The sequence below is a fragment of the Euphorbia lathyris genome, chromosome 2, assembly GCF_963576675.1.
Source record: "Euphorbia lathyris chromosome 2, ddEupLath1.1, whole genome shotgun sequence".
NCBI classification, from domain to species: domain Eukaryota; kingdom Viridiplantae; phylum Streptophyta; class Magnoliopsida; order Malpighiales; family Euphorbiaceae; genus Euphorbia; species Euphorbia lathyris.
In genome coordinates, this window is record NC_088911.1 from 123685677 (window position 1) to 123698594 (window position 12918).

Genomic DNA, 12918 nt, shown 5'->3' on the forward strand with positions numbered 1-12918 from the left:
TGGGCGCTCCAAACGCCGAATTTTCACCTTTCTGGTTGATAGGCTGCGAAAGAAGTTTGGTGCTTGGGGGTTAAAATTCTTATCCCAGGCTGGGAAAGAGGTATTGCTTAAGTCAGTGGCTCAGGCTCTGCCCACCTTTTGTATGAGTACGTTTCTTATACCCTTATCTATTTGTGATGAGCTGCAAAAGTTAATGAATTCATTTTGGTGGGGTATGAAACCAGAGGGGAAAAGAAACATTTATGTAGGCCTAAAGATTCAGGCGGGATGGGTTTTAAAGATTTGCATTTATTTAATTTGGCAATGTTAGGTAAGCAGGGATGGAAATTGCTAAAATACCCAAATACTATAGTAAGTAGAATGTTCAAAGCTAAATACTTCCCTAGGGAGGACTTACTTTTCTCTAAATTAGGCAATAACCCTAGTATGGTTTGGAGAAGTATATGGGAGGGTCTTAGCATACTGAGAAAAGGGATTAGATGGAGAGTAGGGAATGGCGAATCTATTAGAGTCTGGAAGGATGCTTGGGTACCCAATTTAGATGGCTTTTGTCTGAACTCTTACATGGTCCCTGGACTAGAAAATTTAACGGTCGCTGACTTGTTGCATGAGAATGGTAGAGGGTGGGACTTGGAGAGGCTTAATGGGTGCTTTAGTGAAATTGAAGTGCAAGCCATTAGGGACATTATCCTACCATACAGTGTTGGGGAAGATATGAGAATATGGCATTGGTCAAAAGATGGTTTTTATAATGTGCATTCGGGTTATTTGACGGGTATGGAGAATGAAGGGGAGGTCAGGGTGAAGGAAGGATGGAAAAAACTATGGAGGTTATTGATTCCCCCTAAGCTAAAACAATTCATATGGCGAATCTGTTCGGGTTGCCTACCAACTAGAACACGTTTGGTTCAAAGGAGAGTCCCCATCACTGTTGAGTGCCCAGTTTGTGTGGAGCGGGATGAAATAGATAACCATTTATTTACTGAATGTTGTTTTGCAGGTGACATTTGGCGAATAGCTGGCCTTCTAGTACCACAAGTGGGCAATATGAACCTTGCGGAATGGCTTTTGCAAACTCTCTGTGGCTCAAACCAAGACATCATAGTCAGAACCTGCTGTGCATTAAAGGCAATTTGGGACCACAAAAATAGAGTTCTTTGGCATATGAGATGGTGGCCAGCAGATACTAGTTGGCGCATTGCCATGGATGTAGTTTGCGACTGGAGGGCCTTCCACCAAGGGACAAAGCCAAGAGTAAGCAGAAATACGGATGGCGAGCTGTGCGAAACGGCAGCGGAACAGCAGCGCCAGTCTCATCCTTTGCAACAGCCCGGGCCGTCCAGCAGCAGAATACAAACACCAGCACCTCACTTCACCAGGATCCCAGTACGACAGGTGGCAAATCAGAAATGGAAGCCGCCTGACCCTGGTTCAGTTAAATGCAACATTGATGGAGCAATCTTCAACGATTTAACGAGCAGTGGCTTGGGAGCGGTTATCAGAGACGAAATGGGAACATTCCTGTTTTGTAGTAGCAGCTTTATCCCAGGTATTAAAGAACCCCGAGTCATTGAGGCTCTCGCTCTTCGTACGAGCATGATTTGGCTAGCATCTTTAAGATATATATCTGTCGAATTTGAGTCTGATGCTAAACTGGTTGTCGACGCAATTAAGTCTGATAAACAAGATATCTCCGAGTTTGGTTTGATTATTCAGGACTGTCGTGGACTCTTACGATCCAACCCATCTTTTAAATTACAATTTATCCCTCGTTTAGCGAACAGAGCAGCTCATTTGGTAGCTAGGCTTGCCTGTTCCAATGCTAGCGATTATTTTGTTTCTGTAGTGCCAGATTGGCTACTAAACACTATTGTTGAGGACGCTTATCCGATCTATTTATGAGTATCTTTCTGGTTCAAAAAAAAAAATATACTAAAACCACTTTTAGTTTTCAAATATTTTTAAATACTTAGACTAATCATAACTAATATTATGTAACTTACACTATTTAATTTTATATTTAAATTCATTCAATTTCTTCTGTTTAATTTTCATTTTGACTATAAAATTCTAAAGAGTAGATTTATAATTTTTTAATTTTTCCATTCTTTTTCTAATTCTATTTAATCTTATATATTAAAAAAATCATCCAATTTTTAATTTTCTATTCTTTTGAATTTTCTGTACTATTTAATTACCTTTTTATATTTGTACTAATTTTATATTAGTTTATTAAAAAATTATGTATCAAAAAATCGATAATTTAAAAAATATAATTTAAGCATATTTCCAAAATAAGTATGGTATGAATTTTACATCATTATTCATGATTAGCACCAATCAACAGAATATGTTTTTTCTTTTTGTTGTTTTTTGAATAACTGATCAACATAACTTGATTGAGTGATAATTGAAATGCTAGAAAGCTATTCATGTAATTAAATTGCACAAAATGTTATATTACGTTTAAATTACATAAAGAAAATAGTTTCTTTTGAACGTAAAAAGGAAAAGAATGGGCCTTGTTTTGGGTTCAATGTTTATTTATCCAAGAACGAGGCCCATTCTTTGTCAATAGTCACAAATGCACCAGCTAAGCCTTGGCCCTATTTGGTAAAGAGCGTTTTGGAATAAAAAGAGCCGTTTTGACCAACTTTAGAGGTTTGACCACCGAAACCGCTGATTGGAGTGTTTGGTGGAGAGAGTTTTGAGAGAGAGTTTTGGGATGAAAACGCTAATTTAGAAAAAGCTCCTTTTAGGAGCTTAGCTTTTTCAATTAGCGTTTTGCAATATTAAAATTAATGGACTCCTTTAACCCTAATAGATAGATTCCCTCTTCTCCTGCGCCAAAATTAATGCCCTTATTCGACTTTTTGCACAAATCGCTATTATCAATCAGCTAATTTTTACCAAACATGTCTACACAAACAGCTAGTCAAATCAGCTAGTCAAATCAGCTAATGCAATCAGCTAACAGCTAACAGCTAATGTAATCAGCTAACAGCTAACAGCTAATTCCCAAACAGGGCCTATGAGTCTCGACAACTGTATATTTCTGGATTTTTTTTTACCTAAACATCACAAACGCTAATAATGTTTTGGTTTGAATCAAATTGATAATTTTTATTTGTAATAGGTTCTTTTTTTTTCTTTTAGAACTGTCATAAAGTAAAAGGTAACCATCATCTTTTAATCTTGTTCCACATAATTAGTTATCGATAACTTCCATAATGATAAAATTTAAAATACGATTTGACATAATCATGACCTCCTCCTTACTGATACTAGCGACAATGATTTGCTCGATAGGGCATTGACATGTGCAGGATCCGTTTGGGGTCGAAGCTACTCTGACCAAAATAATGAGCATCTTCATTTTCTTCTCTTGGAATTCGTTGCACTTCCAAGCTACGACCTTCAGCCTTTCCCTCTTGTAAAAGGACTTTGACCAATGCCAAATATTTTTTCATGGTTTCCGAACGAGTTTCAAAGTTGTCAATTAATTGGCGTACAACCAACTGAGAATCACTCTTAAGAATGGCTCTATCATGCTTTATGATATTAAGGATTCGTAATCCCTGTAACAAAGCCTCATACTCGGCTATATTATTGGATCCTTCAAACCTCAAGTTAGCAGCAAAACGAAGTTTGATACCATTAGGGCCCTTGATAAAAACTCCAGTACCGGAACCGTCTTTGTTTGCACTTCCATCAACAAAGATTTTCCAAGTCTCCGAAACTGTTGGTATCAAGCCATCTTGATCAGGAATCTCCACCAGGAAATCAGCGAGGACCTGAGCCTTAAATGACCTTCTAGGCTCATACCGAATGTCGAACTCAGTTAGCTTTAAAGCACATTCGGTAATTCTCCCTGATATCTCCGGCCTTTGTAGGATCTTCCTATATGGCATATCAGTTCTTACCACAATGGCATGGCTTTGGAAATAATGGCGTAGCCTTTGTGCAACAATGACCACACCATATGCTACTTTTCCAACTTTGGGTAACGAATTTTCACATCTCTCAAAACACGACTAGCATAGTAGATAGGAAATTGTTCAGTTTCTCCTTAGAGACCAAGCATATATCTTTTGAAAATCTATTTTCTAGGTTTAACATAAAGACATTATCAATTCTCGGAGCAGTAAGTATTAAGGAGTTAGTCTTACTGTCGAATATTTGACATCCAGAAGAGTCAATTTTAAACCTTTCTTCCGTTATCACATAGCTGAGCTACACTCAGAAGGTTATACTTAAGTCCTTTGACTAGGGAGACATTTTCAATAGATGGGTTACCTCCGATGGATCCAGAGCCCACTATTTTTCCTTTCTTATTGTCTCCAAAACTTACGTTACCTCCTCGTTATGTGATGAATTGAGTTTCATCACCAGTAATATGCCTTGAGCATGCGGTTATCAATATACCACAACTTTGACTTCTAAGCACATCTTAAGCCTAATATGATTACTTGTTTTTGGGTACCCAAGTCTTTTTGGGTCCTTTCTTGTTAGGCTTAGTAGGTAAATCATTATAGAATTTGTTATAATTAACTCTATGCCAAGACACATTGGTTGTGTGGCCTTGTTTCCCATAGAAGTCACACTGGACTCTAGATTGTGGGCTCCATCCTTTTCCACTGAAATTTTAATTTCGAGTATACTGATGGATATGGCTCTTTTTATTCGGAACACTTAGTTGGTTCTGAATTGATGTGACATCCTTTCGAAGGCTTTTTTACTCCACTTGGACTTCCGAGACAAACTTATGCATGACCTTAAGATTTTCATCTTGTCTAGTATTGTCTTGGAGGAGGTGTCGGATGTCTCCGAGATTAACTTCCTCGACCTCATCACATCTTCTGGTGAGTGCTCTTATTTTCTTGTTACATTTTTTAACAAGAGAATACACATCACACAGAGAATTTATCATTTCAATTTTTAGAGTAGGGAGAGAAATTACCTCAGTGATTTGACCGTCATTTTTAGAGGCAAATGAAGGTTTTGGCACTTCAGAAACATATGGTTCTTCCATCTCAACAGCCATGAAGCATATGTTTGTTGTCTCAGCAGCATTAGCTTCCGAGGATGATGATTCATCGTTATCACTCCAAGTTGGTCCCTTATAACGTAACAAGTTAGTTCCAAGGGGGGGGATAGGAACTATTTAAAATTTTAGTACGTTAAGGCTGGCTTCTTTTTCTTTGAAAAAGAATTACACAGCGCGCTGAGTATATTAAGACACTAGCTTAGTCAACTTGTGACTAAGTCAGCTTCTTTCGTTAAGTCAGGAGATAGCACTTGAGTCTATTCCTGAACTTAGATACTCAATGTATACAACTCAGCGTGACCTCTTTACTTGGTCAGTTTTGTTTATGTTGGGGTTTAGTGTCCTATAGTCAATTGTTGCGGGATACAAACTTATTGTAAATGAATTGTTCTTTATATCATTTGTTTTAATGAGATATATGTTTTATAACTATATAAAGGCAATCCCTTTTAAGCACTAAATAAAGTCTAATAAAAGGAAATCCGTGAGTTTGTTTAAAGTGATTATAAAGTGTTCATACAAGCATGAAGTGAGACAAAACTTTATAATAAACTAATAAACTTAAAACCACCCCAAGTCAAGTGATATGTTTAGGATTGATATATCACAGTTGAGACTTGTATGTAACAATGTCTTCTGTCCGACAGAAAGCTGATCTCACAAGCTTCATATATATAGATATCTGGACAGTTACATAGATCCGGTGAAACGTTGTTCATTAGGATTGGGGATCCGACTTGAGATAACAGGATGGGTAGATTCATCCTTGTCAACTGTTCATCTCATTGGTATTACTAGGTATAACTAATCCTCAGACTCAAAAGAATGTTAATTGGTCATCCTGAATTACTGAATGTGAGACTTTGATCCTGCGGTCCCACGATCCTTAACAGAGATGACTCTAGGGTGTGAACTGCAAAGGTTGGGTGTCACAGGAAGTAATTTTAGGGTAGTTATACATTGGATTGAGCATTTATCACTCCCGATTAATGGGAGATACATCCAAGGATCGCTTGTGGAAGACTCGACTCTAAACCCTTGCAAGGTGATAGCTTAAGAGTAGAAATACGGATTTCACTTAACCTATCTTTTTGAGTTGACTCGGCCAAGAACAAGTAAAACGAACGTCTCGCTATATGTGACTTGACATTACCCATAGTCATAAGATTCAGTTCAAGGATGTAGTTGATAAAGGATCGTATTATACCGTAACTAATACGGAAGGGTTAACGACAGAATCAACATGTCTTCTTAACGGACTCTGGGGGAATGATTACAGACTTGCCTATAACATACTCAGTACATCATTCCGTTATGCAATGATTAAATATAATTCTTGAAGAAATTAATTTAATAGTTGCATACGGCCAGAAGTAGTAAGGACCTAATGGATCACACATAAGACTTGGAACCAAAAGAGAGATGGATATGATTAATAGATGGAAGCCCAATTGAGCCCAGTAAGGCCCAAATATATGGAGGGGGCCGAAATTTATATATAGAAATAAGGAATTAATTTTATTCCATTAATACTAATTTGATTAGGATCATGAATTAAATTAATTAAGAGATAATTAAATTAGGAGTTTTAATTAGATTAATATACTCCTATTATTATCCAATTAGGTTATTTATTATTATCCTAAATATATTAGATATATAGTGAGATAATAATTAGGAATCCTATTCTGAATTGGATTCCTATTAAGTAACATATTCCTATCTAACTATGGTTTAGATACAAGCAACTATATATACCCCCTCCCTATAGGAATTTCGACTAAGCCTATCCCTCCCCTTATAGTGATTTTCGAAATTGCTAATTAGAGAGAGAAAAAGAATTCCCATCCCCTAGTTCGTGGACAAGAATTCATATGGCATTCCATCGATTGATTAATCTTATTCATCTCTCTTTCTCCTTGATCTTGTGTTGGTTAATTAGAGGCAATCTATTTTGGTTGCATCTCATAAGGGTTGATTTCATCTTAACCTCACCATGTTAAACTTTGTGGTTGGAACCTCAGAGAAGAATTGTGGGCGCTTCTTTAACAACGATAGATTGTTCATCGAATGGTATTCCTTCTTATCCCTCTTTATATGAAATAACGATTAACGGATCCTATGGTTAAAAGGAAATAGGCTAAAATTTTATATTTCCGCTGCTATACCTTCACTAGTACAGAAATAACATATAGCTACGCCTCATTAGCTACGGTTGTTTCCAATAACCGAAGCTAAAAAGCATTAGAGTCGGTTATTACAAATAACCGACTCAAATAATTGTAATAACCGACTCAAATAAGGCATTATTTGAGTCGGTTATTTGTAATAACCGACTCTAAAATGTCTAAATTAAGAAGGCACGCGTTTCTAGGGTCATTGGCGTCGGTTCTTTAAAAAACCGACACCAATGACCCTAAATATTAGGGTCAGTTATAATGTAACTGATGCCAAGTACAGGCATTGGTGTCGGTTGTTTGCTTAACCGACGCCATAGATGCTTTTTAGAGCCGGTTATTTAATAACCGACTCTAAAGACCCGATATAAGAAAGGGCATGTTTTATTTTCTTCTCCTTCGCCAACCAACTATCAGAGAGCAAATTTGTCCTTCCTCCTCAGCGCCAAAACCACATTCATTCCATGCTTTGAGTTTGAAGTTTCATTCGTGTTTTGACACAGAAAAGCTGTAAGTTTCGTTCGTTTTTCATCTTCTCCTTTCTTCTATTATATAGGTTTCATTTGTTTCATGGGTTTTGTAGACGATTAAGGTTCTTGTTAGGGCTTCCATTTTCTTTTGTTATTATGTGGATTAGTTGCTAAGATTATCGATTGTCCTCAGATTATTGTTTTATGCATTTGCTTTAGTTGCTAAGTTTTTCTAATTTTACGGTTTTCCAATTCTTCTTTTTCCATTCATCATCTTTGATCTTTGTCCATGTACAGAGAGAGATCCCACTCACGATTGTGTAACCCTAAGTTGTTGGGTATACCCTTTCTTGCATGGTGAAGATCATCACGTCTAGGTCGGAAATCGAAATATCGTCCAGGTCAATTTTGAAGCTGAAATCGAATTGTCGGGTAAGTTATGTTTTTCCTTAATCCTTGGGTATACCATGTTTTCCTTCTTCTTCCTTAGCAATTCAGTGCTTTCTGCTCTTTCTTTTGTTGAATTTGGTTTTACTTTTTCTGGTTTTTGCTAAGTTCTGTTTTTTCTTTTCTGCTTTTTGGCCTCTGCTGTCTGTGCGGTTTGTATGTAATACACAACAGGATCACAGCCAACCCATATAGGTTTCTTGCTCTTTTGTTTGAAATGCCTGAATTTTATGTTATCATTATGAAGAAAGATCATTGGTTTAAGAATTGGGAGGGAAGCAAGACAGAGTGAAGGGGTTTCTTTCACATATTTGAAATTCAAAGATGGATAAACACATTAGCCTTTATAATATTTGACTTGTATAATTCAAAGGGGTTTTTCAAATATGTCTTTGAAATTAGCCTTTCATATTAGCCTTCAAAAGACATTAGCCTTTCTAATTAGATATTTGAAATTCAAAGGGGTTTTTCTAATATGTCTTTGAAATATAGAATTTAGCCTTTTTATACTTGAATTGTATAATTTAGGTAATTATTTGCTTGTGTTTGATTTGTCTATAATCCAACTATCCCGATTCTCTTCTTTTATCATTAAAATTTGTCTAAAACACCTATTGATCTAACACAAAAAATGAGATTTTTGATCAAGATAATTCTCTAAAAAGCTCAAATTAGAACCTACAAAACAATGAGAATGACACTGGTGGTCCAACTAGAGAGAGGACTCTCTGATGCTTATGTTAAGAAACAAATGGCTGTTGAACTCTGAGATTGAGATTATGTAAATCATACCTTTGAAGTTTTGAGGGTTCTATATAGACTATGAGTTCTAAACAGTGTAAGATTATGATTATTGGATTATTGTATATGAGCATTCCTAATCAGTATAAGATTATTTGTGAGTTCTAATTAGTGTAAGATTATGATCATTCCTCACGTTTTATAGGTCTAGTGAAATAAGAGATAATAAAACTCATCTTAACAAAAAAAACTTAAAAATTTAAAATAAATTTCAATAAAAGATAAATAAAGAATTTCATAGTTTATGTCCGCATCTTAAATTATTAATTTCTTTTATATGTGTAGTATAGTATAGTAAGAGATCAAAGATGTAATTATTTTCCATGTGAATGAGTAAAAATAGTTTGCAAAATCAAATTGGTTATATTATGTTGATGGTCCACATGTTACGCAACATCAATCTTATATTTAAGAATTCACATTATTAATTTGGACCTCCTTATTTCATTTTCATTGTACTATAATAGATAAAAACTATCAAAATATCTAACACAACATTAAGATATAAAGGACCACAAAACGGTCCCTGGGAATATTAGAGATTTGTGCATCCATCCATTTGCCAAATTCAAATGAGGTTTTGCACTCACTATATAACATATCTCCCAATCCCAATATAACACACTCAAAAGCTAAGGACTAGTAAATTAATCTTCCATATTAATTCACTAAAACGAGCTTAACTGAGAATTAAAATGAGCTCTGAAACTAGTGTTTCCCTTCCTATCATACTTTTCCTGCTCAGTTCTAAAACCAGGAACCCTTGAGTGGGAGAAACTGAAATCCCAAGTAAGAAATGCAGCTGAAAAATACGGTTGCTTTCAAGTTGTATTCAAAAACATTCCTCAACACCTCCAAAACTCTATGAATGTAGCAATGGAAGACTTTTTTTCATTACCAATTGAAACAAAAAAGCTCAATGTTTCTGAATTACCTTTCCATGGTTATATTGGATCATCTTACAAATCATTGTATGAGAGCATAGCAGTCTCTTATCTAGACAATTTTGATAACCTCCAAAGCTTCACCAATCCCATGTGACCTCAGGGTATAACATCAATTTCAGGTTCATATGCTTTTTTACAACCCTTTTTCTTTTACTCTATGTTGCACAGACACTTAGTAGTGTTTTTGAGTTTCGTGTCCATGTCCGTGTCCATTTTCGTTTCTAGGCTATTTTATGAAGGTTATGTTTTAGAAATAATGTTTCCTGTGTCCATTTCCGTGTATTTGTCTGTGCAACATAGCTTTTACTCTTTTAATGGTTTCACAATAATTTTTTTAACTTTTAGAGGATGAATTTTGGCAGTGAAATAGTACATTGGTTCTCAGTCCCATTATCAGAACTAGATGAAATGATAAGGAGGATGATTGCACAAAGCTTTGGTGTAGAGAAATATCTAGATGAACACTTGAATTCTACTTACAATATTCTGAGGCCCAACAAATATGAAGCTCCTCAAACTTCTACCATTTGCAAAAGATAAATTTGCAAAAGAATGCAGAAACGCGCTCGAACAGGGCAGAAGATGGTGGAGTATCTCCAGATAGTGAGGTGTCTACTGAATCTAGAAATAGTTTCGGCAGTGTTAGGTACTCAATGTTCAGTTATTCGAGTAATAATTATCAAAATAACAATCATTTAAGTTGTCAGTTCCTATAATCAAACTAATAATTTGATGAGATTAACTAAGCATGGTTGATGGATCAAATTCTTATGCAGGGAAGTGAACCATAACAAGATAGCGCCAGCATCGCCTGAACAATATCCTTCCATAGTGAGTGAACATGGCCAGGAGTTACATCGTTCGAAAGACGGGTCGTTGGAAATACCGATTGCAGACCTAACAAATGAAGATGATAAACAAATGATCATGGAGGTAAATGGAATCCATGAAGAGAAGAAATTTACACAACAGATAAAGTATAGGATGTGTTGCTTTCGTGTCAACCGCCGAAAAATTATACCTTGAGAGAAGAAATCTAGAGTAAGTTAAGAGGCAATAAGACGGTTTTTTTACCTTTCATACTTGAAATAAAAAAAAAATTCATAGATTTTTCAATTTTTCTTTTTTTTATAGCTTATATGAAACTGACAAATGTACCATTTCATTAAAGATGTAGAACAAGGTTAAGACAATTGTGTGTATAAAGGTAGCTGCATAAACAACACTGCCCTGGTTTGATCCCTTTGTACCTACATGTCTTACTGTAATTTCCTTTTTATTTTTTATATAATAGTTGAAACAGAAAGAGTATATAAAAGCAAAAAAAAAAAGATTGTCTTCTAATTTTCCATTTAGGTTGTTGTTCTTCTCTCTTTGGTTAATTTGTCTGATCATTGCTCTTTCTTTATATGTTCATTGTTCTTATATATGTTAAGATATATAAGTGTAGATGTAACATTCCTGATTTTTTAGGATAAAGGTTTAGCTACTGTTGCTACACAAATGCTGCTGTAGGTGATCAAAATATTATTACAGCTGCCCAATTGTTACTTCATAAATAGATTACAAATTCTTAACAGTTTTCTGTTTATTTCAATTGACAGGGACTACATTTGTTAGTGCACTCTTGAATAGCCATCTTTACAGTGACTCTTGGTACTTTTGTCCTCTTAAGCAATTGATTTAGATTTTATGGACTTCATTGATATTTGGAACTGTCAGTTCATCTTATTCCCTTGAGTGTTTACTTAGAATTCTGGTGCATGCAGATTATTTGCAACACTGGATCCATGGATGAAAAGTGTTCTTCTTCCTTCAGGTACGATCTTCATATGATTCTTTATTTACTTTTCCTATCATGACCTGGTACTTGAAGAATTGAAATTTCCTTGAATAACTCTTTTTTTTATCTGATTAAACTTGGGAGGATAGTACTTCTCTATGATACTGTAAGTTTTATGTTAAATTTACAGCATAAGGTATAGTTAAATTTACAGCATAAGGTAAAGCTTAACTGAGGTATGCATTATGGAACTTATGTTTTGGTATTTGTTGCAGTGAAACTGCTCTTAATTAATGCTAGCATGCTTTTAACTGTAATTAGTCCATTTTCAGGGAAATTACAATAGTCTGAGAATATGTAGAAGGTCGAGACAGCAGAGAAGATGGCAGGATTTCAACACTGCAGGTTGTAGAGAGTTTGAAAGAATAGTAATGAGTATATGTCAGTCTTTTTTGTGTTCGTAGTTAATTTTAGTAATATACACGTTATTATTTGAAAATACTGTGAATTTGTGAATATTGAATCAAAACTTGTATATATAAAGCAAGTTAATTAATTACCTTATATTTGTGTATATTTTTATTGATTTTGCATTTAATTTCAATAATACAACAGGATCAAGGTAAACGACTGAGGCTAACTAATCTCGTTTATTGAACCTGCTGCTGTAAAATTGTTAAAAACAATAACATTAGGATTGGTTGTTCGTAACAACCAACTCTAATGTTATTTACATTAGCTACGGTTGTTACAATCAACCGACTCTAATGGTTAGAGCATTAGAGTCGGTTGTTACCAACAATCGTGGCTAAAGACCCAACAACCGTGGCTAAAACTCAACGCATTAAAGTCGGTTATTTGTAACAACCGACTCTAATGACCCTTTGGCCACGGTCGAACAACCGTGACTAAAGATGCCAAGCATTTGCCACGCCTCTTATGGCCACGGTCGCGAAATCGTGGCTAATGAGGGTAAACGACTGTGGCCATAGGCCATTTTTGTACTAGTGCTTAGCCCTAATTTCCTTCAGTTTAAGCAAGCAATATATAAATAAAGGAGTTTAAGGTTAGAAAGATATTACTCAGCAGATTTATCCAAGTTCGGCCTCCAAGCCTACGTCCTGTCCCCGGAACACGTTCCGAGATTTCGAATTCTCTACTGAGCTCTTTAACGGTAGAGCATCAAACCTTTTACAATCTTAGAAACTGAGTATAACAAGAGTACCTTCCTCTATACCTCTACTCA

The 12918-nt window shown here is 35.5% G+C and overlaps 1 protein-coding gene across 1 annotated transcript; it reads left to right on the forward strand.

Moving 5' to 3' along the window:
* Positions 1-8132: 8132 nt before the first annotated feature.
* On the forward strand, positions 8133-12240 carry LOC136217434 (probable 2-oxoglutarate-dependent dioxygenase AOP1). The gene is made up of 4 exons (XM_066004024.1): positions 8133-9979; positions 10252-10535; positions 10666-11435; positions 11659-12240. Exons 1-2 carry the CDS (start codon positions 9807-9809, stop codon positions 10427-10429), a joined length of 351 nt encoding a protein of 116 aa, XP_065860096.1. The 5' UTR covers positions 8133-9806; the 3' UTR covers positions 10430-10535; positions 10666-11435; positions 11659-12240.
* The last annotated feature ends 678 nt before the right edge of the window (positions 12241-12918 follow it).

Bases quoted from the DNA above. Each gene is read 5' to 3' on its own strand.
- LOC136217434 (XM_066004024.1), top strand. From the start codon at position 9,807: ATGAATGTAGCAATGGAAGACTTTTTTTCATTACCAATTGAAACAAAA. The intron at 9,980-10,251 runs GTGACCTCAGGG...GAATTTTGGCAG, and splicing joins CAAAGCTTCACCAATCCCAT to TGAAATAGTACATTGGTTCT.